The sequence below is a fragment of the Chanos chanos genome, chromosome 1 (assembly GCF_902362185.1).
Source record: "Chanos chanos chromosome 1, fChaCha1.1, whole genome shotgun sequence".
Taxonomy (NCBI): Eukaryota; Metazoa; Chordata; class Actinopteri; order Gonorynchiformes; family Chanidae; genus Chanos; species Chanos chanos.
The window spans coordinates 7,421,574-7,445,906 of record NC_044495.1 but is presented as its reverse complement, the minus strand read 5'-3'; the positions used below and the strand labels follow the sequence as shown (position 1 = coordinate 7,445,906).

At 43.8% G+C, this 24,333-nt stretch overlaps 1 protein-coding gene across 1 annotated transcript; it reads left to right on the top strand.

Moving 5' to 3' along the window:
- Positions 1-849: 849 nt before the first annotated feature.
- ttc6 (tetratricopeptide repeat domain 6) lies at positions 850-23,631 on the top strand. The gene is made up of 30 exons (XM_030787713.1): positions 850-1,920; positions 2,854-3,033; positions 4,475-4,485; positions 5,034-5,213; positions 5,468-5,627; positions 6,369-6,494; positions 7,003-7,095; positions 7,472-7,567; positions 7,992-8,377; positions 8,500-8,983; positions 9,405-9,534; positions 9,872-10,047; positions 10,584-10,720; positions 11,204-11,373; positions 12,241-12,361; positions 12,814-12,964; positions 13,235-13,317; positions 13,517-13,593; positions 14,240-14,397; positions 14,549-14,683; positions 14,952-15,101; positions 15,282-15,422; positions 15,880-15,993; positions 16,155-16,274; positions 16,614-16,687; positions 18,555-18,765; positions 20,085-20,237; positions 20,417-20,590; positions 20,959-21,184; positions 23,498-23,631. The coding sequence occupies exons 1-30, from the start codon at positions 850-852 to the stop codon at positions 23,629-23,631; spliced, it is 5,622 nt and encodes a 1,873-aa protein (XP_030643573.1).
- Positions 23,632-24,333: the final 702 nt, after the last annotated feature.

Genomic DNA, 24,333 nt, shown 5'->3' with positions numbered 1-24,333 from the left:
TGCAATCGAATTTCAAGGCAAATCTATATATATTGGCTGATTTTCCAGTTTAGGCGGTGCGTTTTTAATTTTTTCTGCGTTTGTACGCACTTGCGAACAGGTAAGATTGTGATTTATTCGGAGGTTTCAGGTTTCCGCCAGGAACATTTTATCAGCAGATTATCATGTCTTAAATTAGCTTAGCAACTTTGAGAGTAACACAGTTATGAGATTTTAAGAAGAGAATTAAAGAGATTTAACCATTTTGTCTAAAATAAAAAACCGTCTTGCAGATAGAGAAGTTGTGCATAATAATCGTTTGAGTATGGAGTAATAAGTACTGACAACTGATTTTAGACACAGATTGCCCGTTTTCTGGTTTAAAATAACTCGGTTGCCGGAAGCTATTGCGTAGCGCAGCTGTCAAAGTAGCCCATATTGTGGTGACCCAACCATACTCCATTAATTCAGAGTAGGTTTGACGAATGACGAATTCTTCATTGAGTAAAAATTCTGAATATGCTAACGTATGTTTTTGTTTTTTTTAATTATTTGGAAATCTCCTAGGTTTTACCATCGTCTTTTGATCTTTTGGTTTTGGGAATGTTGCGGTTTACGCCTAGTGATAGCTCACAACTGTTTTAGAAAAATTAGACTAACGAGGCAACTGACATTAGCTTAAATGACTGATTGATTGACTGAATAGTTTGTGTACGAATTCCGAAAGCCTCTTACTGTTAATCAATGACAGCAAATGACAGTTCTTGATGAACTGTCTTGAATGACACTTCATCTCCATGACTTTTTCATATATAAAGATATCCAATCCCGGGAAAGGAAAAACTTTTGGAATACAGCGAGGAGCTGAAGATGAAGAAGGGGCGAAAATCGCAACGGGACAACCAGCAGATGAAGTGCGTTATTGGTGAATCCTCTCGGCACACCACTGGCCCAGTCTATTCTCCTAACCCTCTTCTCTTGACACAGTTACCTGCACAGGTGAATACTGTCACTACATTTGTGGATCCTAACCTACCAGGAGGATTTGAAACTAGGGCCCCACCTGTCTCTACTGAGGTGTCTACAGTTGACTCCCAGGATCTTCTCAATCCCCCACTATGTTCTCTTCAGAAAAATATGTTATCGCAAAGCATCTCAGGGGAGACCTCCCAAATGAGTGTCAGTCATAGCACAAAGCCCAACGTGTCTTCAGAGGACGGATCTACAAGCACAAAGGTTTCAGCAAAGCACAAAGCAGGACGTAAGGCTTCCACGAGGCCAGTCATAGCTCAGCTCGCCGGCACAGTCGCTACAGTGTCCCTGTCCGCAAGGCCGCAACCTCCCGCCAAACCCAGACCGGAGAGGCCGTCGACAGCGGCTCGACCTCACAAGGCCCGGCTGCTTTCACGGCAGGTGTCCGATGCGGAGAAGATACCCGCTCTCTCACAAGTACCGCAGAAACCTTCCCCGAGAGATAGCCGCATTGTAAGCTCTGACAGCACTGATGTGACCGGAGAAAGCGACAGCTTGTACTCCGAACAGTCAGACAGAACCGCGCTGAGAAACGCAAAGGTAAAAAAGGGGGAGCCCAGCAAGGACCATCAGCTACAGTCGTCTTCCAGCAGCCATGACTCAAAGTCAGACCATAGCGGCAAGGTCACCGGCTCCACTCAGACTCTGAAATCCACTACAGAGTTGTTGAAGGAGGCCAGGAGCATTGCGGGGGTAACGTCTCCGGGGCCGAGGGAGAACGAGCAGCAGAGGGTGCCAGAGGTTCTCGTGGCGGCCGCCAAAAACCTCGTCAGGAAAAGCAGGCGCACGGTGGACGAGATAATCACTTCCCTACAGAGCGGGGGGGGCAACCAGTTCTCTGCCTCGGATCAGATCATAAAGGAAGTGATGAAGAAAATGCTTGGAGATGCCTCCTGTATGGATGATGAGGTCAGCCCACAGTGCAGGGCATGATGCATACAGCCTTATACTGATGTTGTAATGAATACGTATGGTATCTTGTTATTGTATAACATGCTGAGGCTTATTGTTATTGCTCTGTGGTTATATAATGATAAATATGTTTTGGATTCACTTTCATCAGTTCTTTGATATATGTTTTTATGCATACAATGGAACTGTGTTACAGGAGCCAATAGTTTTGGAGAAAGAGGCTGAAGAGGAACATGAAGAGCCAAGCGATGTGCCGCCTATACAAACAGCGGCGGTATGGATTTTTCTCTACCGTTTAGACCACTGTTTCGTTTAACTACAGCTGATACATTAAGCATGAAATCCTGAGTCATACACTCAAACAGGAACAAAACACAAATACACACCGTGTATCAGAGCCCTGATTTAGGTCCGCGGGTCGTTCTGGTCGTATTGGCTTCAGCTGATGAAGCTGACTTGATTAAGGGCAGTTGTAAATACTTTGGCAGAGACCAGGCGAAGTACTCTCAGGCTCTCCCTACGCCCGCGTTGATTTACGACAGGACCCTGACAGAGACCGAAAAGTCCCAGTCCACTAAATTTCACAATGCAGAGAGTCTTTGTGACGGGATATAGTGTGTCATAAACGCGTGTTTCCCAATCCTGCTCCTGGAGGCCTACAGCTCTGCTGGTTTAAACCACCCCCCCCCCCACCCCCCGTCCTGCTTTCACCCACCTGCTTCAGCTAATTAAGGATTTGATCATTGGCTAATGAGGTGAATCAGGCATGTTACAGCAGGGGAAAGTCTTAGCTAATGCAATACTGTTGGTTTACAGGTACAGGATAAGGACGGTACTGAAAAAAAAACACCTTCAGTTTATTTAAAGTGACAGTAATTAAAACCGAATACATGTGTTTGATTTTTCCATTCTTCTCATGGCTTTTCACAGGTTCCGAGTCAAAAGGAACCCTCCGTTCCGCAGATGTTGTTGCGGACCGCGAAGGAAAAACGGCCCTCACAGTTTGTCCCGTCGTGTGACTATAAGATGACCTACAAGTTTGCCCCCTCCAGTGTCTCACAGACCGAGCCTGGATCCGGTTCAGATGACGTTACGCCGCTTTCCGCAAGGGTACTCTCTGCTGAAGCACATATCCATTTTCTGCCCTCTTTAAAACGTTCAGTTTTATTCTAGTGATAAAGATCGTGGCTTTATTTCGGTCATAGTGTTCTCGATAGACAGCTATGTGCATTTGCTCCTTTCTTATGGCTGTAAATGAATTTAGAGACATTCACATTTTCAATGTTTTTTTTTTCAAAGGTCAAACCTGAAGATGTATTGGTGGTTCAAGGAAACACTTTAGCACCAGTTCCAAAACCACAAAGAATATCGCAGCAACCCGACACCATTCAGGGCCTCTCCCTGTTGGCAACGTGGGCCCCTAGAACCAAGTAATCACCCATCAAATCACCTATCAAAATACCACTACAGGCAACAGAAAGATTACAGATAGTTGCCCCAACAAGTTGTTTTAACCCTAATCCCCAGACTGAGGTAATAAATGTTCTGTTCATCAGTAGCACAGCATAAAATGATTTAATATACCCAGGAGAAGATCTGTCTGTTTGCATAAAATTAGTTCTTCAGAAAAATTGCCGTTCGAGAGTACAATAGGACCGCGCTTGAGTCTACGTCTCTGCTTGTGTTTCTGACTGATTTTGGGGAATGTTCATGCAGTGATCTGTTTGCCTCGTTATCAATGTAATGATCTCCCACCGTGACTCCAGCAGACAGGCGTGGAAGGTGGCCTTGGAGTTTGTTGAGCTCTTAGCAGGAGGGTTTTTGGAAGTGAGTAAGCTGTCATCAACCCTACCTGCACACCCCCCCGCCCCGCCCCGTTTCAGACCCAGTGACACAACAAGTAATTACACTCACTTACTACTCTTCTCGTTGGGCTCAGTCTGTCTGGAGCCAAGACGCCCACAGTTTCCTCCAAAAGCCAGTCCCTTCCACTCACCTGTGAATGCTAGATTTACTACCTGCGAGTGCTGAGCTGGACTAATGCCACACCCCCACAACCAACCCCTCTATAAAAAAAAAAAAAACCCAACCAAAAACAAGTGCCTTTTAATTACTAGCTTTTGCAAGCACAGGGGTCACTGAAAGGTTTCCGAAGGACATGGTTGAGAGATTTTATATGAAAACAGACTGCCTTTGGTGGGGGTAGATGGATAGCGAGTGGGTTGAAGGTTGCACTTCACAGTTTAGGAATGTTTCCTTTCAATGAAGGCAAGGCCGATGACTTTGGGCTGACCTCCCCGGGTCTGTTGCCAGGGCTTATCCGTACCGAGAGAGAGAGAGAGAGAGAGAGAGAGAGCGAGCAGTGATAAATCTGAACGGTGACAGGCTCAAGTGAAGGAATCGCCTGCAATAAATTGGCACTGTCAGTCGAACAGGAGAGCACAGGGCGGCTCTGAGCCCTTCTCTTCTCCCCCCCTGTCTGCAGTCAGACCAACACAAAGAGGCCACACACAGAGGAAACTCTCCTTCTCTCCCCCTCCTTCGTCTCTAGTTCAAACATTGGTGAGAAGTTATGGCCAGGGCGACCTGTGTAAATAATGTCTTCCAAATCATCTGCTTTGACTGAAGAGAACTGCTCCCCCCTTTTCTTTCTTTTTTTTTTTTTTTTTTTTTTTTTTACACGGAACCATGCACCGTTGTAACTGTTGAAAGGGGTTAGAACAGAAAGGTCCTTAGAATATAACTGCTGGTACATGAGGTCATTCTGACTGATTAATGGAGTTAGGTTTGTTTAGTGTAAAATTGGTCTCTTAGATTGTCTTAACAACAGTCTCATGCATTTGAAACTGATTTTCGTGAACAACAACAAAAAAAAAGCCTAGATATTTCTAGATTTGTGCTCAATCAAGGTGAAATGTTTTCCTTGACGTCATGTCAAAACAGGTCACAAAATGTTGTAGAGGCAGATTGCCAGTTTCCCAATAGACTGATTTGAATAGAATACTTCTAATGTTTTGACTTGACAGTAATTGTTAATGCACCAAACTAATATAATAGAGATATATGCAGGTTTTGTAAGTGATACAATTTGACATTTATGTCATTCACAGTGCCAGCGAATACAAAACCATCCATCACCTTTGTACACTTCCTGCCAGTCAAGTCTTGCCTGTGGAACTACAACTGGCTTCTCGAGTGTGCCACACACCCAGTCTGTTCGCTGCAATGATGCGGGTGTGTCAGCAGAGGGCAGCACCGAGCCACATAGCCGAGGAAGCTGACACAGAGAGGTCAAAACAAGTGATGGTTTACCTCAGAGTTTGATAGTTTTTTTGTTTTTTGTTTTTTTTGTTTGTTGTTTTTTTGTATGTGTGTATCTGTTTATTATTTTCTTTCAAACATTTTCTCTGAGAAAAATCAGTTTTGGGATGTTAAAAGAAATGGAGAAGAAAGAGAGAGATTACTGTCTCCCATCCACAGCCATGCTTGATAGACATGATCATGACAGCACCCTGGGTCATATCTGATGTCCCGTATGCTTTAGGCTAGTGCGTGAAGGGCTCTCTGTGGTTCCCGACGGAGAGTCGGATGAAAAGAAATTTGTCCCAGACCCATCCCCACGGGGTTCTGAGATTCTCCTGGACTGGCAGAGAATTGCTGAACATTACGTGGAGAAACCCAGAATGATGGTGTACGGAGAAAGCGTAAGAATATCTTTCAAACCGAAGTTTTTTCTTTTTTTCTTTTTTTGCTTTTGGTCATCTTTCTGTAAACTTAAACGAAGTTTATTGTGAAACAGGCACTGTCACGAAACGCTGATCCACTCCATGAGATATCCAACACACCTACAGCTAGTTACATTCTGGCTCTTCTTATCATGATGCTTGTTAGTTTTTACAAAAGAAATTTTAGAGACCCTCTGTAAAAAAACATAGCAGTTACGTTTTTAACATGAATCCTTATCCCATCTCCTCAAACAGTAACCCGCTATCCTTTAAAATCAGACGTGAGAAAAAAAAGTACTTTGATCAAGAAATGTGGTTATAAGGTAATGTAATAAGGTAATGTGGTTATGTATAAGGTAATGATGATGTAAAAATAAGGTAATGTGCTTTAAAAAAAAAAAAAATCCACAAATTATGCAAAATATTTTTTCTGGGCATGTTGTTGTTTCTGTAGGGCTGTGGCCACTAGATGGCAGCATATACACACAGAGAGAGCTGTACAGGAGCTGTGCAGGAGTGGCCTTTTAAATGACACACATAGGGATAATACTATCAGTTTCAGATCTCCTTGTGGTGTTCTCTTCAGTTGTATAGTTCTGGTGTGTGAAATGTAAAGTGGAATACGGTCAAGGTGTGAATATTATCACATCTCACTGTATGTTCTCCATATCTTCACAGTTTCTTTTTTTTTTCCATGTCTCTCTCTGTTTCTTTCTACAGGCCACACTGTGTCGCAATGAGCTGAGAATGTTCTGGAAGCCAGCACCTCCTAAATTCCGCTGTGCCCCATCCTTTTTGAAGGACAAGCTCTTTCCTAAGTACCAGGTAGAACGCTGTATCCTCCCAGTGAGCAGATGGATCTTCACTTTCCTGACAGTCCGCTGGGAGAGATAAAGGCAACATTTCACAATGCTGTGTGCCCCATCTGTTCACTGATGTTTTCTCAAACAGTGGCAGTTCTTTTTGTTTGTTTGTTTGTTTGTTTGTTTGTTTGTTTGTTTGTTTGTTTGAGCTTAGAGCATTTTCAACTTATTATACGGTACAATCATGCAAATGTGAAGCAGTGCTGTGAGCTATTTCATCATTTTGTGAAAGACCTAAAAGAGGTCAAAACGGGAACAAAGCCAGGTATGGTACTAATGAACTGATGCTGCTGTGGGGATGTGATCTCAATCCACTGGGTCCAGTCTGAGCATACAGCTGATGTTACCTGGACATGCAGTGTGTATGTAATCTACTGGGGAATGTAATTTATAGCCTGTTTTGATGTATGTTGGAATACTGTTATATGAAAGGTGCTGGTCTTCTGACATTGAAGTTCACCCTTACTGATGTTATGATGTCATTTCTGTAGGCGACTCGACACGATCCGTCCAGTGAACACCTCCTGCAGCATGTGGACGAGTCCATATTTGGAGTACTGGAGACAGAGAGACGCATCTCATTGGTTAGTTTGCTACCAAATACTATCAGTGAACCGTGTTGGCTCCCCCAGTACCCACAAAACACAAATACTATGTTAGCCTCTCAAACCAGGAGGATCTATGACAAACGATGACAGAGTGCCTGATTATTTCCTCATTACCGTTACATAAGCGCCTGAGTAAAAACGTGTTCCATGCCAAAAATGTATTAAAGATTCCCCAGTGTATTTCCTATGATTAGGATTTGGTTGTAAGCTGAAAAAATTGCATGTTTTCTCTTTAGCATGAATTATAGGTTTTTTGATTTGGATCCAATGTGTTTCTAAATTCTTCACTGTGAGAGTTCTGAGTTTGATTAGATTGATAAGAATTTAACTGATGTATCGCTTTCAGCGCCAGGAAAACATCCTGTTCTGCAAGCACAAGTCCCTGACGGACCTTTGCCAGGAGGAGCAGACCCCGCACGCTTCATCCGGCACGGGCTCTAATGCTCCGGTCAGGGTTTATCGCTAAGGCTCTTTATCTGCCGTCTCTGCCTTTTCACACCCAGAATGCCCTGCAACAGCCACAGTTACATCAGGAGATAAATCCTACCGCACATAAATTCCAGTAATGAGTAGCAACCTCTCAGCAACGGCCAATTATTTTCCCATATACACTGTTCTAATGACCGACTGTTGTGCTGTCCCCCGTGTGGTATAAAAATAGAGGGTTCCAGGTGAAAATGCTGTGTGAAACGTCTTTCGCTGAGATAATGGTCTCCTATCATCTGCAAAGTGAATCATAAAAGCTCGCAATTGGGCTTATAGACCGCTTTCTCTTTTTTCAGGTCTGATATTGATCGGTATTTATATCCATTAGTATTGTTAGCGCTGATATTAAGTCTTTTCACGTCTGATTTGCCGGTTTCATCTCCCAGATAAAACGATCCCGGTCTGCTCCGCACTTGAGCTTGGAGCCGGACACCCCCCTGAGACTGCGGTCAGACTTCACCGCGGTCACCAGAGAGCTAGACGCGGTCAGACGGAGTCAGCAGCTGACCGCGTGTGCGCCCTCCGCAACCGGCCAGGCGGCCCAGCATGTTATGATGGCTGGAGCCAAGGATCCAGACCGGGCTCCAAACCACGCCCTCGTGCAGCAACGCAGGGAGAGAGGCAGAGGAGCGGTGCTGGGGGAGCAGTCCGTGAGGAGATACAGTGTTTATCGCCCCAGACGTAGAGTCGCCAGAACGAACAAGAAGCTCACGGCCGTCAAGTTGGCCTACATCCATAAGAAACTGAAGGAGCCTCCACGAACCATTTCCAGGTGAGCGTCTTAGTCGGTTTTAAGCGCCAGAATTGCACCAAATTAGACGTCAGCGTAGTTTAGCGTGATTTTTTGTCTGTTGACATCAGATAGAAATGACACCGCTATCTGTCATCAATTAGGAGCGAGTCGCTGAGTCATCTACCTGGAAAGCCGGCTGCCTCTCCCCAGCATGCATCTCTTCTCCGCCGCCCGAGCCTGCCTCTTCTGCTGGACTTTGAGAGCTTTGCCGCGGAACGGGGTGGCATTCCCGACGACTACCCTCCTCGCGAGTGGGTTCGAGACATCTGGAACATCTGGTTTGATGAAGTCTTCCCTCCGCTTGAGGAGAGCAGCACCAAGAAGAAGGAGACGACTGAAGCTGACCTACAGAGCGAGTCGTCAGAGAGTCTTCCCGCAAAGGAGGAGGTCCAGCAGCTGGACTGGGTGGACCTCTCGCGGACTCTCGACGACGGCATTACTGCCGCCGATCTGGAGAGCGAGGTTGCCAGACTGACCCAGCTCATGGCTGAAGAGGGGAAGGACAGCGCGTTTAACCTCTGTCGCCGAGGGGCACTTTACAAAAAACTTGGCTGTCTCAACCAGGCCCTGGAAGACCTCAACGCTGTAAGATGGCATTTTCTGGACTGACTGTCTAATTACTGATCCTTACCACGGATTTGTTTGCCTGTGTAAACATGATAAACGTGGAGAACTTGTTTTTGTGACAGTGTTGTACATACTCTTTCCTGGACGACTGTGTATCTGCAGGCTTTCACTTTATTTTACAACCTTTTTACACAATCCAACAACTCGACCGGCTAATTAGTTTTTTCCTTATTTCCTTACGGTTTCCAAAGCTTCAATTTGTAGTTTGGTTGTTTTGTTTTTTTTTTCATTATGCAAAGGCTGTTTTCTCAAAAAGCTGCAGACTCCCCGAGCCTGATACTGATTTGGTGACTACAGGGTTTTTACGTTGCAGACTGAAGCTGTTTGGCATCTTTCGTGTTAAATGATTGATTGATTTTGTGTGTTTGTGTTCTTAAAGGCCATCTCCCAGGAGCCCCATTTACTGGACGCATACTGGCATAGACATAGCGTCTACCTGCTGAGAAATGACCCTAATTGCGCTCTGGATGATCTTAACTTCATCATCAAACACAACAAGAAACACGCAGGTTTGTCTGAGCCCCACGGTACAGTAACCATGACTACGCTGAGAATAAGAGGCAAATGATGATGCACCAGTTTCATATCTACGGTGCCTTTAAGCATCTGAATTACCATCTGCATAATGCTTATGGCATAATAAATATGCTCCTACACCGAATACAAACAGCAAGTAGGTTTCAGATACGGAGGTAATGGCTGGTGTGCAGCGGCAGGGTTTTTTTTTTTTTTTTTTTTTGCGTTATGTGTTGAGTCTAGCCGGTCTTTATGTGCATTTACGCTGTACGCGAAGTAGCTATTCGAGAGCTCTTAACGCTGACCGGCACTCTGATGTTTGGTTTACAGACGCCTTCAAATCCAGAGCGGAGATCTATAGGTTGAAGGGGGAAACCACTCTTGCGATAATCAACTACACGCAGGCTATAAATTGCAGGCCCGATGATGATTCCAACTACTTCAAGAGGGCGCAGATGTACGAACAGAGAAATGAAAATTTGTTGGCCATGGAGGACTACGCCAAAGTGAGCTCTCTTTCAAACACCACTCTGTAATGGTATCCATCATTAAGTGTTGCCTTTTTCTCTCTCTCTCTCTCTCTCTCTCTCTCTCTCTCTCTCTCGCTCTCTTTTTCTTTTTTTGATTAACCGGCATTAACGTTCAGCAGTATTATGTTAATTTGTCTTATCTAACACACAGCTTTGTCTTCTCAGCTCCAGTTCTGGGGACCAGTAAGACAGCGTGTTTGTTCTCTGATTCAACACTGACTCACTGAGCCCTTTGCCTCTTGAACTAGGTCTTAGAGTTATGGACCAATATGTGAAGTCTAGGGGGGGGGGGGGGGGGTGGCAGTTGAGAAAACCCATCCATCTTAAACACAGCTGCTTATTTGGGAACGCTTTTCTAACCTGCTTGTGCTGTTTAGATCTCCGGTTTGGGTTCAGGCTGTAGTATGGTGTTCCACAGAGGTTCATGTTTCCCCTAATCCGGGACTGCATGTCGATGAGACCTGTTTGTAGGAGCTTTTTTTCTACAGTGTGGTGTCTGCTGTGTCCTCCAGACGTTCGCGGTGAACCCGGCGAGGACGGACGCTCTGCTCATCCACGGCCTTCACTACTTTAACATCTCCAACTGGATGGTGGCGCTGTCGGACTTTTCGCTCGTGCTCCAGCAGGAGCCAAGACACTCCACAGCCAGGTGGGCCATGCAAGGGGCTGTAGTTATTTTATTTTTCCTCATTTAGCGACAACAGTCGGATGAAAGAACAGCTTTACTGACGCTGTTGTAAAGACACAGTGTCATCGAGACAAGCAGAGCAGAGGATTTCTACGGAGTTCAAGCTTACGTTTTCTTGAAACGCGTTATTCCGACCACGTACTCAGACAGGGTAGCACAAAAACGGCAAGTAATGTACGAATAAGACAGGACAGAACTGCAGCACTGATACTGTTCTTTGGGTTAACAGTGAAAACAGACCACCTGAGGTGACTTTACTTTGCTTTAATACGTAACCTCTAGCATGACTGCTCAGCTCTGGAGAGAGGCAGGCTAATAATGACAAGGTCTGTGATAGACAGCGTAGGAGATGATGAAGACAGGAAAACACACAAAAACAAAATTATTTTTTTATTGTCACACAGGCGACTAAGAAAATCATTCTCCGAATATTTCACGTTGTAGGACGTACAGAGGAAGGGTCTTTGCGAAACTGGGCCAGTACCGGTCAGCCATCGAGGACTATTCACTGGCCGTCCACGTGGATCCCAACAACTGGCAAGCTTTTTACTACCGAGGCTGTCTGCTGAGGAGCAGACTGCCTGAAATGGCCCTCCGAGACTTCAGCACCTCTGGTACTGCACACACACACACACACACACACACACGCATACACAAAAATATATCAACCCCTACTGATGTTCATGCGTTCCGTTGGTCGGGTGCATTCTACAGAAAAAACACGCTCTTGCCTGACTGGTGGAATTTACATTTCTCATTACTTTGTATATAACCTGAGGACTGCTGTTAAAGTCAAACTCCCCTGACAGACTGAACGGTGATCCAGTATTTTGAATATTAGTGTTGCACAGGCTTGACCTTCTTCCACGGGCTATTATTTAAGTCGCTGTCATCGCCTTAGGTTGTGAAGACGTGGCCATCTATCTAATGCATGTGCATATACCCAAGACTTCCAAGACATTATCCAAGACTTCGCCCTGCCGAGAGAATTAGAGCTACCATGTCCTCACTTTGTGTTTCATCGGATACATTGGATCCGTTCAAACAGCTGCTTCGATTCCCTCAGCAGCCGTTAAAAAGGGTTTTGGTCAATATCTGTCCCATTAACCTTCAAATTAGCATCACTCACCCACCTTCAAAAAGGTCTCTTTCAATTATCTACTTATTTATTCATTTAAGAGAAAGCAACATTAACAACGGTTTATTCTGGTGGAAAAATACAACATTTGCACGAGATTTGGTTTGCTGTGTGGAGAAACAGATGCATTAAACTGTTCAAAGACGAGACAGTGATGATGATAATAATAGTAATTCTGTATTCAGCCGCCATGTGGTTTTAGGAGATTTTGGCAGGGGTTTAGTGAGTTGACAGAAGTCTTTGGCTTTGGAGAAAAAAAAAAAGAAAAAAAGACTTCACTCCTCTCCTTCTGTGCAGTACAGAGAGAAAGAATTCAGATGATGTCATGTGCTGGTTTTTGCAGTGCTCATCAATGACACGGTGGAAAACCTTAGCGCCTTCCTGCACCGTGGCCTGCTCTACACAGAACAGAGAAACTGGCATCAGGCGATGTCAGACTTTGAAGCCGTGATCAAACTCGACAGGTGACGTCCTTGGCCCCCCTGCAGTCTTTTCCTTTATTCTGAATCAAGCAAAAGAGAATGAGAGAGTGAACAAGAAGTTCACAGAGGCTAAAAGTTGTTCAAACTCACTTTTCTTTTCAACAAAAAAAAAGAGAGTAAAGAAAAAGAGATTTCTTCTTTGTGTTGACGCACATATGAAGACAAGACTCAAAGTGAGGAATTTTATTTGGTTTTATTTAAGACCAAAATGTGCATTTTTAAAGAGCGACTCTCAGGCCTGGTTTGACCTTTCTTTCGCAGCGCGTGGTAAATAAATAAATAATGTCATCAGTATTAAAGTTACACAGAGAGTGAAATCATGTCTCGGAGAATCCGCATGTTGGTCCCATTATGAATGGATTAGGACCATACAAACTCCCTCAGAGTTAATTTAACACTGACGCGTTCACTTTTCCGTCGCTTTCCGACCGTAGGACAGTGGCTGTCGCCCATGTCAGTCTGGGTCTAATCTACATGCTGAAGATGGATGAGAATTATGAAGCCATTAAAATGTTCAGCAGCGCTCTGAGGTTTAACCCCACCTACATAAGGGCGTACATCTGCCGAGCCAGGGCCTATCACAACGTAAGTCGACGAGCACAGAACGCGCTTGAAGCCGAAGCTTTGTAGTGTCAGGGTCAACCGACCCGAAGGTCGTTCGCAATCTGGAAAGTATTAATAGATTCTGATAGCTGATTAATAGTACATCAAACACATTTGACTGTGCTGAAATTGAAACATCCAGACACTGGCTGATCCCAGCCAATAGGGTTATGCTGTATAGTGGCCACTGTGCTGCGTTGCTTTGTGGGCAGCCAGTGAAAAAGCTAATGCGTATCCTTTCATGGCAATTAGGTGCATGATTTAAACAGGGCTCTGAAAGACCTGACACGAGCCATTCACATGAACCCAGACGTCCAAAACCTGTACATCTTAAGGTGAGTTCGATATGTGGCTGTCTCTAAATGTGCCGTGGATTCTTGGCGTTTTGTAAAAAAAAAAAAACTTCTTCCTAAGCCTCAGTAATCTTTATTTGTCTTTGATTTACAAGCGGCTCTTGTTTTGGCATTTAAGCATTCCGTTTGAAGATTTCTGCTGTAGATTTGGTTTTGTTTTTTTCCCTTCCTCTGAGTGTAGAGGTCAGTATTTGTGTGAAATGGAGGAGTTTGATCTGGCAACCTTCAATATTCAGTATGCTGCCCAGATTAATGAAGGTAATCATTTATTTCTTGCTCTCTCTCTCTCTCTCTCTCTCTTTTTTTTTAATGGGCTAAAACAAACAGGAACAGCAGACATGAAAGTGCTTTACTCTAATTAGACCGTGGTCAAAGAAATATCAGAGCAGTAGGGACCTGTTCTCCACATTGCTCCTTTTTCCTTGTGACCTTGCGCTCTTAACTAACAGCACAAATTGTTGTCTTGATAAAGATTGTGCAAGCCTGTCATATAGTATTTCTCTTTTGTTGCAATAGCGCACTTAGTCTTCGTGGAATGGTAATAATTTCTATTTAAAATGAAACAAGATAAAGGAGCCATGTAAACGATTCTAAAATATTTGAATAATTTGAACATTTATTTAACCCCGGGTCTTATTGTAATCGTCAGAGAGCGCGCTAATTTAGGTTCCTGTGTAACCTGAGATGCAGGCAGGTGTCTAGTTAGCGTTACTGAGGCTTTGTTCTGTTAGAGGAGATCATCGCATATAAACTAGTTGAAAAATGCGTGCCTCTAGCATTCAGTAATTTGTGTAGGAGTTTCTTTTTTTTTTTTTTCTCCACTCCTCCAACATTTTACCTTCAGACTGAAGTACTTCAAGACTGTTGTTTGTGACCTCAAATCGTATCGCCTGGTCTCCCGTAGCTCTTGGCTCGTGTCCGATCCAGCAGGCAGCTGTGCAGTCTTTCCTGGGGAATGACTCCAAAGCCATTTCGTGTCTAATGGCCGTGGCAAGCAGCCGGCCCTCTCCCTCCATCCTCACCCTTCTGGGAAGGATGCAGATGAAGGCCTGCAAGTTCATGGTGAGTCCGAGAGAGATGTATGCATATTTCACGAGCTTCGCTCATGGCATGCGTTTCGCAAGTTGAATGTACATACGTATGTGACTGCACTTGAAAGAATAGCTTTTTGATGCTGATTGTAGGTGACTGCATTGTGCGTTCTCATGCCTAGGAAGCGGTGGAAAGCTTCAATAAAGCACTGAAAATCCTGAATCCTAATGAGGCCAACCTGGTCAAAGTCCTTGAGGCTGCGGAGGTCTTTTACTTGATGGGCATGTGCTATATGGCTCAAGGTCTCCTTCAACAGGTACTGAAAACGCTGCTTGCGTAACCTGGAGAACTGCTGCAGGATTCCACCCGAGTTGAATATCTCACCTCACCACCGCAGATACTTGATAATCCATATCTGGTTTGTACAGTAAATGAGACCTTGAGTCAAGGAACTTTGCCATGTTGTTCGAACAGTTATAATTCAATTAATCAGTAGGTGCCACTGGCATGTAGCATCTCAGTCTTCAACCGTATCTCTTTGAATGTTGTGTGCGGTTTATATGATAAAGAGTGTCTTCTATTAGGCGGTGGATGCTTTCAATAACGCAGTGAAGGTTAATCCGAGCTACGCAGACGCTTACCATCAGCGCGGCCTCTGTCGCATGCGCCTTCAGCAACCCAAGAGCATTCAAGACTTCAAACACGCCTTACTGATCAACCCCAACCTCTTTCAGGTTACAATGACATTTCTGCTGACGTTGTTTCATATGCTGAAGCTGAAAATCTGACTAAGACGACTGTTTTTGCCATTTAACTGTGTTTGACAAAAGACCAGTGCTCTGTGCTCGAGAGAGCTAATGAGTTGGAATGGAATTGGAATGGAATGTGTTCTCCGTATATTCTTTGACGTTCAGGTGTATTTAAGCCGCGCCGCTTTCTATGGAGCCAGCGGCCGTTATTCGAAAGCCATTCTCAACTGCAATGAAGCTATTCAAATTCAGCCAAAGAGTGTCAGGGCTTATCTCTACAGAGGAGCGCTCAAGTACCATCTGAAGGTCAGGACAACAACAAAAAAAAAACTGTTTCTCTCTTGTCTTTATAAAAAATACTCATGTATTTTGATCTGATGCACATTGAGTTCTGAGATGCTCTCACGTAGACCCTGTGAGGGTACTGACTGGCCCGCTCACGAAATGTCTAAATGGCCATTCCACAATACTGCTGTTTTTGGGGAATATCATTAAAGACGATTTCCGAAATTACGACTTCCCAACCTTCTCCTTGGGGACCCCCGGGTGTTTCACATATCTGTTTAAGTTCTGAGACATCACACCTTTTTTCAGCTTGGCTGATCTTCAGATATCTAACTGCAACTAGTTCTGTCATTTGTGTGGATTCAAGGCTGCAGCAAATTTACGAAACGGTCGGGGTTGGTAGAGGACAGCGTTTGAAAAAACACAGATTCAGAATAAATGAAAGGGTATAATTTTAGTGCTCTGTGTGTTGTTTCAGATGTACAAAGGGGCAGTGGAGGACTTGACCACCGCCATAAAAATTGATAACACCTGTTCATTTGCATACTACAACCGTGCTGTGTGTTACCAAATGCTGAAGAACTATGAGCTGGTGACTGTTTCTCCTCATTCCTCTCACTTGGTATATATGTGTGTGTGTGTGCGTGTGTGTGCCTGTGTGTGTGTTTGTGTATATGTATATATAATGTATTGACTGTGTGGCTGCTCTGTGTTTTCCCTCTGCGTGTCCTTTTTTCCCTTTTGATTCTGTAGGCTTTGAGAGACTATGGCATTGTCCTGCTTCTCCCCAGTCAAAAGGAGACAGATCTGAGAGTGCTGATTAACCGTGGTCTTCTGTACATGGAGCTTAATGATCATCATAATGCTCTGCAGGTAACCATGAGAACCAAACGCCAGGAAACCAAAACAGTTCAGCTGCATCTGTAAGAAAACCCCGCACGGTAATCAGGCAATAGAGCATAGAGAATTTGAATGGTCATTTTCTGTCTCAAGCCAAAGGACGCTGTGTAGAACATTCTGGTGAGACTTTAGAGGATAAAATCAATACATGTGAATCATTACAATATTTCTGTTTTTTTTTGTTGTTGTTTTTTTAGATATAATGTAAATTTCGATACACAATACCGCTTTCTTTGCGGTGCCTATAAAGAATAGAGAGAGAGAGACATTTGATGTGAATGCTAATATATGGTTCTGGTTTAAAAACTGAAGGATTTTGAAGAGGCTGCAGTAAAATGTCCTGAGGATTCAAGCATCTATCATACCCTGGGGGTCTACCATCACAGGTTAGCCTCCTCCTGCTGATTATGAATCACAATCACCCTCCTCTTCACCTTCCAGCCAGTTAGATGATTGAAGCGAACCTAAGATTGAGATTTGGTGTGAATAAGAACTTTCATTCAATGCACAGTGGGACATGTACTCAGCCCACCACAATCAGACTGCTACAATTCAACGAGACCATTTTTTTTTTTTTTTTTTTTTTTTTCCCCTCTTAAAATGAGAATCTGCACTCATGTCCCTATCTTTTTTCCCCCGCTGCGATTTGAATAATTGTGCTCAATTATACCTATCTTCCTCCGTCAGAACGAGGTCCGTTTTTTTTTTTTTTTTTAAACTTCTCTGCCTGGGCTGTTGGCAGAACTGAGATGGTAGCTTAAGGCAAAATGATAGATGATAAATCCTGCCTGGTATTTTATGAATAACGATTACAACCTTCAGGGAACTTTTGGTGGTTATTGTAGTAATCTAGAGGAGATCTCTGCTGAGCACAGAGCTTTGCCGTGGACCAATGACCTTTTATCTTTTTTTTTTTTTTTTCCGTGATTTGTATTGATCATAACCACAGAGACACTGTCTTAGCTGCCTGATACACTGTAATTGACCTGTCACCGCAATGAATGACATGCCGGCCCGAGGCTCCGACAGTGTGATGTGGCAGAGGGGAGGCGATTTCACTGTAGGAGGTGGCTGTGAGGAATCGTTTTTGTCTCTTATAATTTATGTCGACCTGACTCATTAGAGGAGCGTGAAAGCCAAGTGTTGACCAGCAGGCCGTGCGCGCCGTAGAAACTCGTCCTGAGAGGTTGTATTCGGTGAGGTGTTAAGAGGAAAGCTCTCCACGGTACCTTACAATATTCACAATCATTTTCAAGGAATCGAGTGTCGGTTGTGAGGTTCTGTGCGTGCTTTTGTGGGGTTACGTATACGTGGGTTGGGATGCTACTGGGTGCATTTGATAGTTTTGTGCAGTTCGTGGTTGTGTTTGTGATGCTGTGTGTGTGTGTTGTGATGTAAATGGACTCCTGCGTGTTTTCATTGGTTTTCTCGGTCGTCGTGTCACTGAGTGTTTTTCTGATGCTAATTGAATGTTGTTGTGTTGTGAGTGTGTCTGTACTGTTACCCAGTGTATTGTAATGTTACTGGTTGTAGTAATGTGACTTTATGTATTGTGATGTTAGTAGTTGTTGTATTGTGACTTGATGTATTGTGATGTATTGTGATGTTACTGGTTGTTGTATTGTTAATTGAGAGATTGTGATGTTAGTGGTTGTTGTATAATGACTTGATGTATTGTGATGTTACTGGTTGTTGTATTATGACTTGATGTATTGTGTTGTTAATGGTTGTTGTATTGTGACTTGATGTATTGTGATGTTGTGATGTTACTGGTTGTTGTATTATGACTTGATGTACTGTGATGTTAGTGGTTGTTGTATTATGACTTGATGTATTGTGTTGTTAATGGTTGTTGTATTATGACTTGATGTATTGTGATGTTACTGGTTGTTGTACTGTTAACTGATAGATTGTGATGTTACTGGCTGTAATGTTACTTTATTTGTTGCAGTGTTACTGCCTGTTGTAATGTTACTTGATTTGTTGTAATGTCACTGGTTGTGTATGTGATGCCACTTGGTCTGCTCTGATGTTACTGGATATATTTAAAGTATTGCTGGTTGTTGTGATGCTCCTGGATGCATTTTGCGGCGTCGCCGGGTGTTCTGTGGCGTTTAAGGGTTTGTTTTTATGGTTACCCCGTGCATGTCGCTGTTTTGTTTCCTTTGCGTTGTGGTGTCATTGTGTGAACTGTGATGTTACTGAAGCTCTATTCCGTATGCATGCGTTTAACCTGACTGTGGCTCCCTGCAGGCTTGGGCAGTTGGAGGAGGCGGTTAAGGCCTACAGCCAAGCCATACGGCTCAACCCCTTTTTCCTCGACGCGTACGTGGGCCGTGGCAACGTCTTCATGGACTACGGTCACGCCCAAGCCACCAAACAGGCCCAGAGGGACTTCCTGTCTGCCCTGCACCTTAATCCTCTTTGCTCCAGCGCCCGCATCAGCCTGGCCTTCAACTTCCAGGTAATTCTCTTAATTAACGCACAGTGTCCAGCATTAATCTGGAACACGCATGTCACTTTGGATTTACTTCATATTTTCTAATCCCTAAAGAAAATCTTAAAGTCTTCTTTCAGGATTTGAGGGATAACTAGTGTTCGTGATGACCCTTTATTTGGGCTTACGTTGGTGAAATATCCTTTTTCTTTTTCTTTTTTTTTTTTGGAGTTTCATATTTCAGAGAAGCACATTTTAGACTACCTGTAACACGGAGTAGTTTTGCCCCACCGCAACCTCAGAGTGAGATGCATGTCTCCCATACACATAAGTGACACATCACCAATCTAGCATGGAAACATGGAGCTGGGTCTGTCTCTTCAGCCTTGATGGCACTTCAGTAGCCAAGCACATTCTATGACCACACTCGTCATTAATCTACTGTGTAATGTAGAATAAATTGGCTCAAATTGAGTTTTCAATTGCTTCAGAGTTGGACGCAGGAGAACCTCACACTTCAAATCTATTTTTCAACGTGTTGTTAATATGATACGGAGAACTGTTGGATTTTAATTCAATCTGAAAAGATAATGACGGCACAGAGCTAGGGAGAGGGGCGGGCTTTCAGTAACAGGCTTTGTAAATGTGACAGTGTACTGTGACAAAGCTACGGTTAGCACGCGTTGGTTGCTAGGATATGTGCGGCCAGATAGTTAAAGCCAGTTGACCTATGATGCCCTTCTGTGAAACACTAAATGGCATGTCTTAGCCAACACAAGCCTACACAGAGTACATGCCTCAAGGCATCACTCCATATTTCCACAAACCTAGAAATTACAAGTAAACATGTGTAATGTGTTACATCAGTAAACATTATACCATTTCAACGGTGCCCTGAAATCATTCGTTGAATTCTGCAGCGAGTGATACTGTGTGTGGTGTGTTGTTGTCTGTAAACTCACACGGTTCCTCCAGATGAACATGCTTGGTCTACGTTCATTTTGGATAACTTTGCTTTCTCCGTGAGGAAGGAAGCTTTTAAACAGCCTTAAGTAAAACCATGTTTATGAGAGATTTGATCCTGGTCGTCGTAACCCCATTCAGAATCTTCGGTGCCCTTCAGCAATCTCGACCCTGTCGGTTCATCATGTTCAGAATCCTATCGCGGGCATAAGAACGGCCACAAACAAACACGAGGATATCTGATTCAAACGCCCTTTTTCAGAGCACTCATCCTCCGGTTCTAATTATCTCCTGTTTACTCCCGACTGAGAGCTTATAAAGTGGCTGTCGCCTCTTACGCTCTTATTGATCTGCACTAAAGCCTTGTCGATACGTCCCTTCAGGTTTTTGGACGTTTCCAGAGAGCGTGGAACCAGTTCACCGTAGCTGTTGATATCAACCCCGAGTGCTGGGAGGCATTAGAAGGACGTGCTGTTGTCAGTCTCCAGATGAGCAACACATACGCCGCCTTTTTGGACATCAACAACGCTCTCAAGGTGCGCGTTGCTAAATTTAGGACGTTCAAGCACAAGAGCAGTCGCAACCTCAAAGCCTCTTGTGTGGTGAATTTGATGTGGTTGGTGCGAAACTTTAGGTTCTTTATATCTTAAAAGAACTTGCTTGTGTTACTTTTGATTCCATGTGACTTTTTCTTTTTTCATTTCACGATTGACAGCTCAGTCCTCTCTCAGACCAGCTCTTCACAAACCGTGGTGTGATAAACCAGTTTATGGGAGATAATGTAGCAGCCATGAGAGACTATCAGAAAGCCATATCACTCAACCCCTCATCTGCCCTGGCCTTCTTCAATGCTGCCAACCTGTTCTTCTACAACAGACAGTTTGAACAGGTACAAAGTATAACATTCTCTAAAGCAGCGTTCTCTTTGTTTATGCATTTATTTAAATCTATCATTTCGGGACCCGTAAAACAGTACAATTTCAATGTAACTCTGCATCAGACTAATAAATGAAGTGCTGACTAACAGACAAGTCATATGTGTTGTATTAGTGATGTCAGAGCGATGACATTTCTATCCAGTGGGTTCCACAGGCCTGGAAAAACCCTGCTGCAAAGGAGATTCAACTGACTTTCCACAGAAACCCTGTTTTTCCCCTCTAGCTCAGAGTGTTTGGATGATAGACAGTCAAACAGGATGTGTTGATAGATGGAGTGACATCCTATCCTCTGTTCCTCTCACACCATCTTTTGGGTCAGGCGTGTGAGTACTACAGCCGGGCGGTGGAGCTGGATCCCAGTGACGATTCGGCCGTTCTGAACAGGGCCATCACGTCGGCCTTGCTCCGGAAAGTTCCGGAAGCGCTGCGGGATTTTTCCGAGGCCCTCAGACGCAACCCTTACTCCTCACATGTGTTCTTCAACAGAGCCAATCTGTACTGCTCCATTAAGGAGTACGAAGCTGCTGAGAGGGACCTCACACAAGGTCAGCCGCGCCAGGACTACTCCACTTTCCTCTTTGCTTTTATCTTGGTATCTGTTTCCAGTTCAGTAGAAATGGATGCTTTTGTATCCGAAATACGCTAGAACTTTCCAGAACATCCTAGATAGCTATTGCACCGACTTTCGCCCAGAAAAATTGCTCTCACACGCAGAATGAGTGGCACTTTTGCTGCATACACCTCACACGGTCTGCATACGGCTCAAAATTTATGGCTTAGCAGTGAAATGAAGACACACTGTTTATCATTTTAATTAATATCCTGCTCATGCAGGCATAATTTGGGTAGGAAGATTGATAGGCAACTAATTAATTATAGTACATTGTTATACTCTCATAGTTATGTTTGTGTAGACTTTTGAAATTGCAATACAGAGGCATAATGAGACCTTGCACTGTTGGACAATTCCAGAGAGATTACAAACAATGCCACTTATTCCCTCTGACTGTCTGGACCCATAGCTGAACTGAGACTTTCCCCACACTAAAACTTATAAGGCCACTAGGACCATAAGATGTAATGGTTAACTTTGGCTGAAAACATTATGCAAACGCATTGCCTTGATCTCAACAGGCAAATCATGCTGCTTAATTCATGTTAAGTTTTAACTGCGATAAATTTGGATGAAGTTGGTACTATTTGCTTGTTTAAATAAAAGCAATAAGTTTGCATCGTGCTTTTTTAAAGATTTTGGTTTTGGCGAAGAAATTTTATTCATGTGGGCCAAGCATTCTAACTCGCCTGCCCTGGCTCTGAAACACTTCCTCTCCACAACAGACTATTAAAACAAACACCAGCGGCAGTGATTCGTAATCACCGAGTGCAATATTTTCTGTCTCCTCCCTCTCTCAAAAGATGGAAAAGAAAAACAGCATTCAGCAAAGCTTATATACCACTCCGTTACGTGATTATCCCGAACAATATCTCGGAATATTTAACAGTCATTTTCTTCATGTCTCATTAGTCAAATGGGGTTTCACACAATAGCATAGTCAATCATTTCTTTCCCCAAGTTCTCTCTCTCAAAAGAGCCAAAAGCCTGATGAAAAAGAGAACAGAGTCACTTTGTGAATGCGTCAGTTCGCCTGTCATCTGCGCGGTCTCGTTCGCTCATGCCGCGTCTGTCGAGAGGCCGAGCTGCTTTCTGTCGCGCTCTTCAGAAACGGCCGCTCTCTCTCTGCCTCCGTCACACAACAAAAAGGAGCTAAATATTGCACCACCCAAAGCTCTGCCGCATGTCCCCCTTAAGACCCACGTCTCAAATCACTGAGATAGTTCTCTTTTTTACTAAAGACAAGAGCCAGGTGGTTACCATGGCGATGGCAACCACCCAGTAGCGCCAGGGGCCGAGTATTTACCCAACAGTGCTGAGACATCGTCGTCTGAGAAATGAGCGCAAAGTAGCTATCTTTGGAAATGTATCTTTATCAAGCAGAATATTGTGGGGGGATTTTTTTCCTTTCCTTTGTGGATTGCTTTGATGACGCTCCGTTTTGCTTAAACAGAAGGGATATTAATGAACAGATGGCCAACGCTGGGTAATGAGTTTTCTGCCTCTTGGTAATCAGCTATCGTTTAAAAAAAAAAAAAAGGAAAACTGTTATGAAGAGCTTCACTGTATGATGCTATAGAATGACAACTGTAACATTTAACATTGTGATTTTACAGCAACCTTTGCACTTTTATATAGCGTCTGTATGTGTGTGTGTGTGTGTGTGTGTGTGTGTGTGTGTGTGTGTATGCATGCGTGTGTGTGTGTGTGTGTGTGTGTGTGTGTAGAATTGTATTTTCAAAGTTATTTTCACCTCCCTGTCTTCATACGTGCCCAAAGTATTTGGAGTAAGCCAACTTTGTGAGTAGCTGCCACAAATACATTTGTTGGCTTTGTGATCGGACCAGACAATGCTTAACATTTTGTGGAATGTACACGTCTTCAATGCTTCCGGGCTTTTCTTGTAAAGCTATCTCTTTAAGTGTATTTGCATGGTATCTGAATGACAGCCCCATCCATAAGCCTGTGATATGTGATGTAATTTATGGAAATGTACCAGGCAAACTGATTGTATATTGTCTCTCTTATGTGGCTCGAAGAGCACAGTTTTACTCCCCCACATCACTTTTAGTGAATTTTAGTGAAGCCTGTTTTGACACTGGCTCAAACATGTCTTTTTTTCCTGACAGTGTTGCTGTGTGTGTGTGTGTATTTGTGTGTGTGTGTCTCTGTGTGTGTGTGTGTGTGTGTGTGTGTGTGTATGCATGCATCTATGTATGTGTGTGCGTTGGTGTTTATGTTGAAGCCCTGCGGCTCCAGCCCAGCGACGCCCTGGTGTATAAGCTGCGTGCGGATGTACGTGGGCATTTGGGCCTGACACACTTGGCAGTGGAGGACTACAGGACCGCACTGGAGCTCCAGGAACCTGCTGAGCATTAAAGCACTGCATCTGCTCTCCTGGCTTAGCATTGCAGTCACAGCTGACTTCATGACTGACTGACAGAAATGCCTCTCTGACCATTCAATGGTAACACAACTTACCATACTAAGAGAACAGGACCGTGAAGCACGATCACCTTTCAGGGAGGCATTTTCAGCTCTGTTGGATCAGTGTAAGATGCGTGGTCCAGTGTAGAACAGAATTCTGATTTGATACTGGTTCCATGTTTTGAGTTCTTAGAATGGATTGCAGTGCGACAATCGTAACAAATTCCGTATATGGTTGGACAACATTAAAATAATTTGTACTCGACACTGTGACGCTGTTTCTTGTCAAAGAAAATGGTTATGACTTCTAAAAATCATGACATTATTTCTTATGCTGATTAGTGAGAGGCATAAATGCGTAAAAGCTTCCTACTCGTTATTTTCAGTACGATAAAAAAAAAATCTAAAATCTCAGCTCTATTAAGGAATTTATGCATAGAAACAGAATCCTGTTCATTTTTACACAGTGTTTTTCCAAGAGGGACATGGTTCCTTTTACACGGCATCTTGCTGAGTCAGAAGTTCTCATTAATACAAAAGCAAGAGAGAGAGAGAGGGAGAGAGAGAGAGAGAGAGGGGGAGAGAGAGAGGGAGAAGGACAGAGAGAGAGAGAGAGAGACAGAGAGAGAGAGAAAGACAGAAGGAGAGAGAGAG

Bases quoted from the DNA above. Each gene is read 5' to 3' on its own strand.
- ttc6 (XM_030787713.1), top strand. From the start codon at position 850: ATGAAGAAGGGGCGAAAATCGCAACGGGACAACCAGCAGATGAAGTGC. The intron at 10,048-10,583 runs GTGAGCTCTCTT...TGTGTCCTCCAG, and splicing joins CCATGGAGGACTACGCCAAA to ACGTTCGCGGTGAACCCGGC. The intron at 12,362-12,813 runs GTGACGTCCTTG...TTCCGACCGTAG, and splicing joins GCCGTGATCAAACTCGACAG to GACAGTGGCTGTCGCCCATG.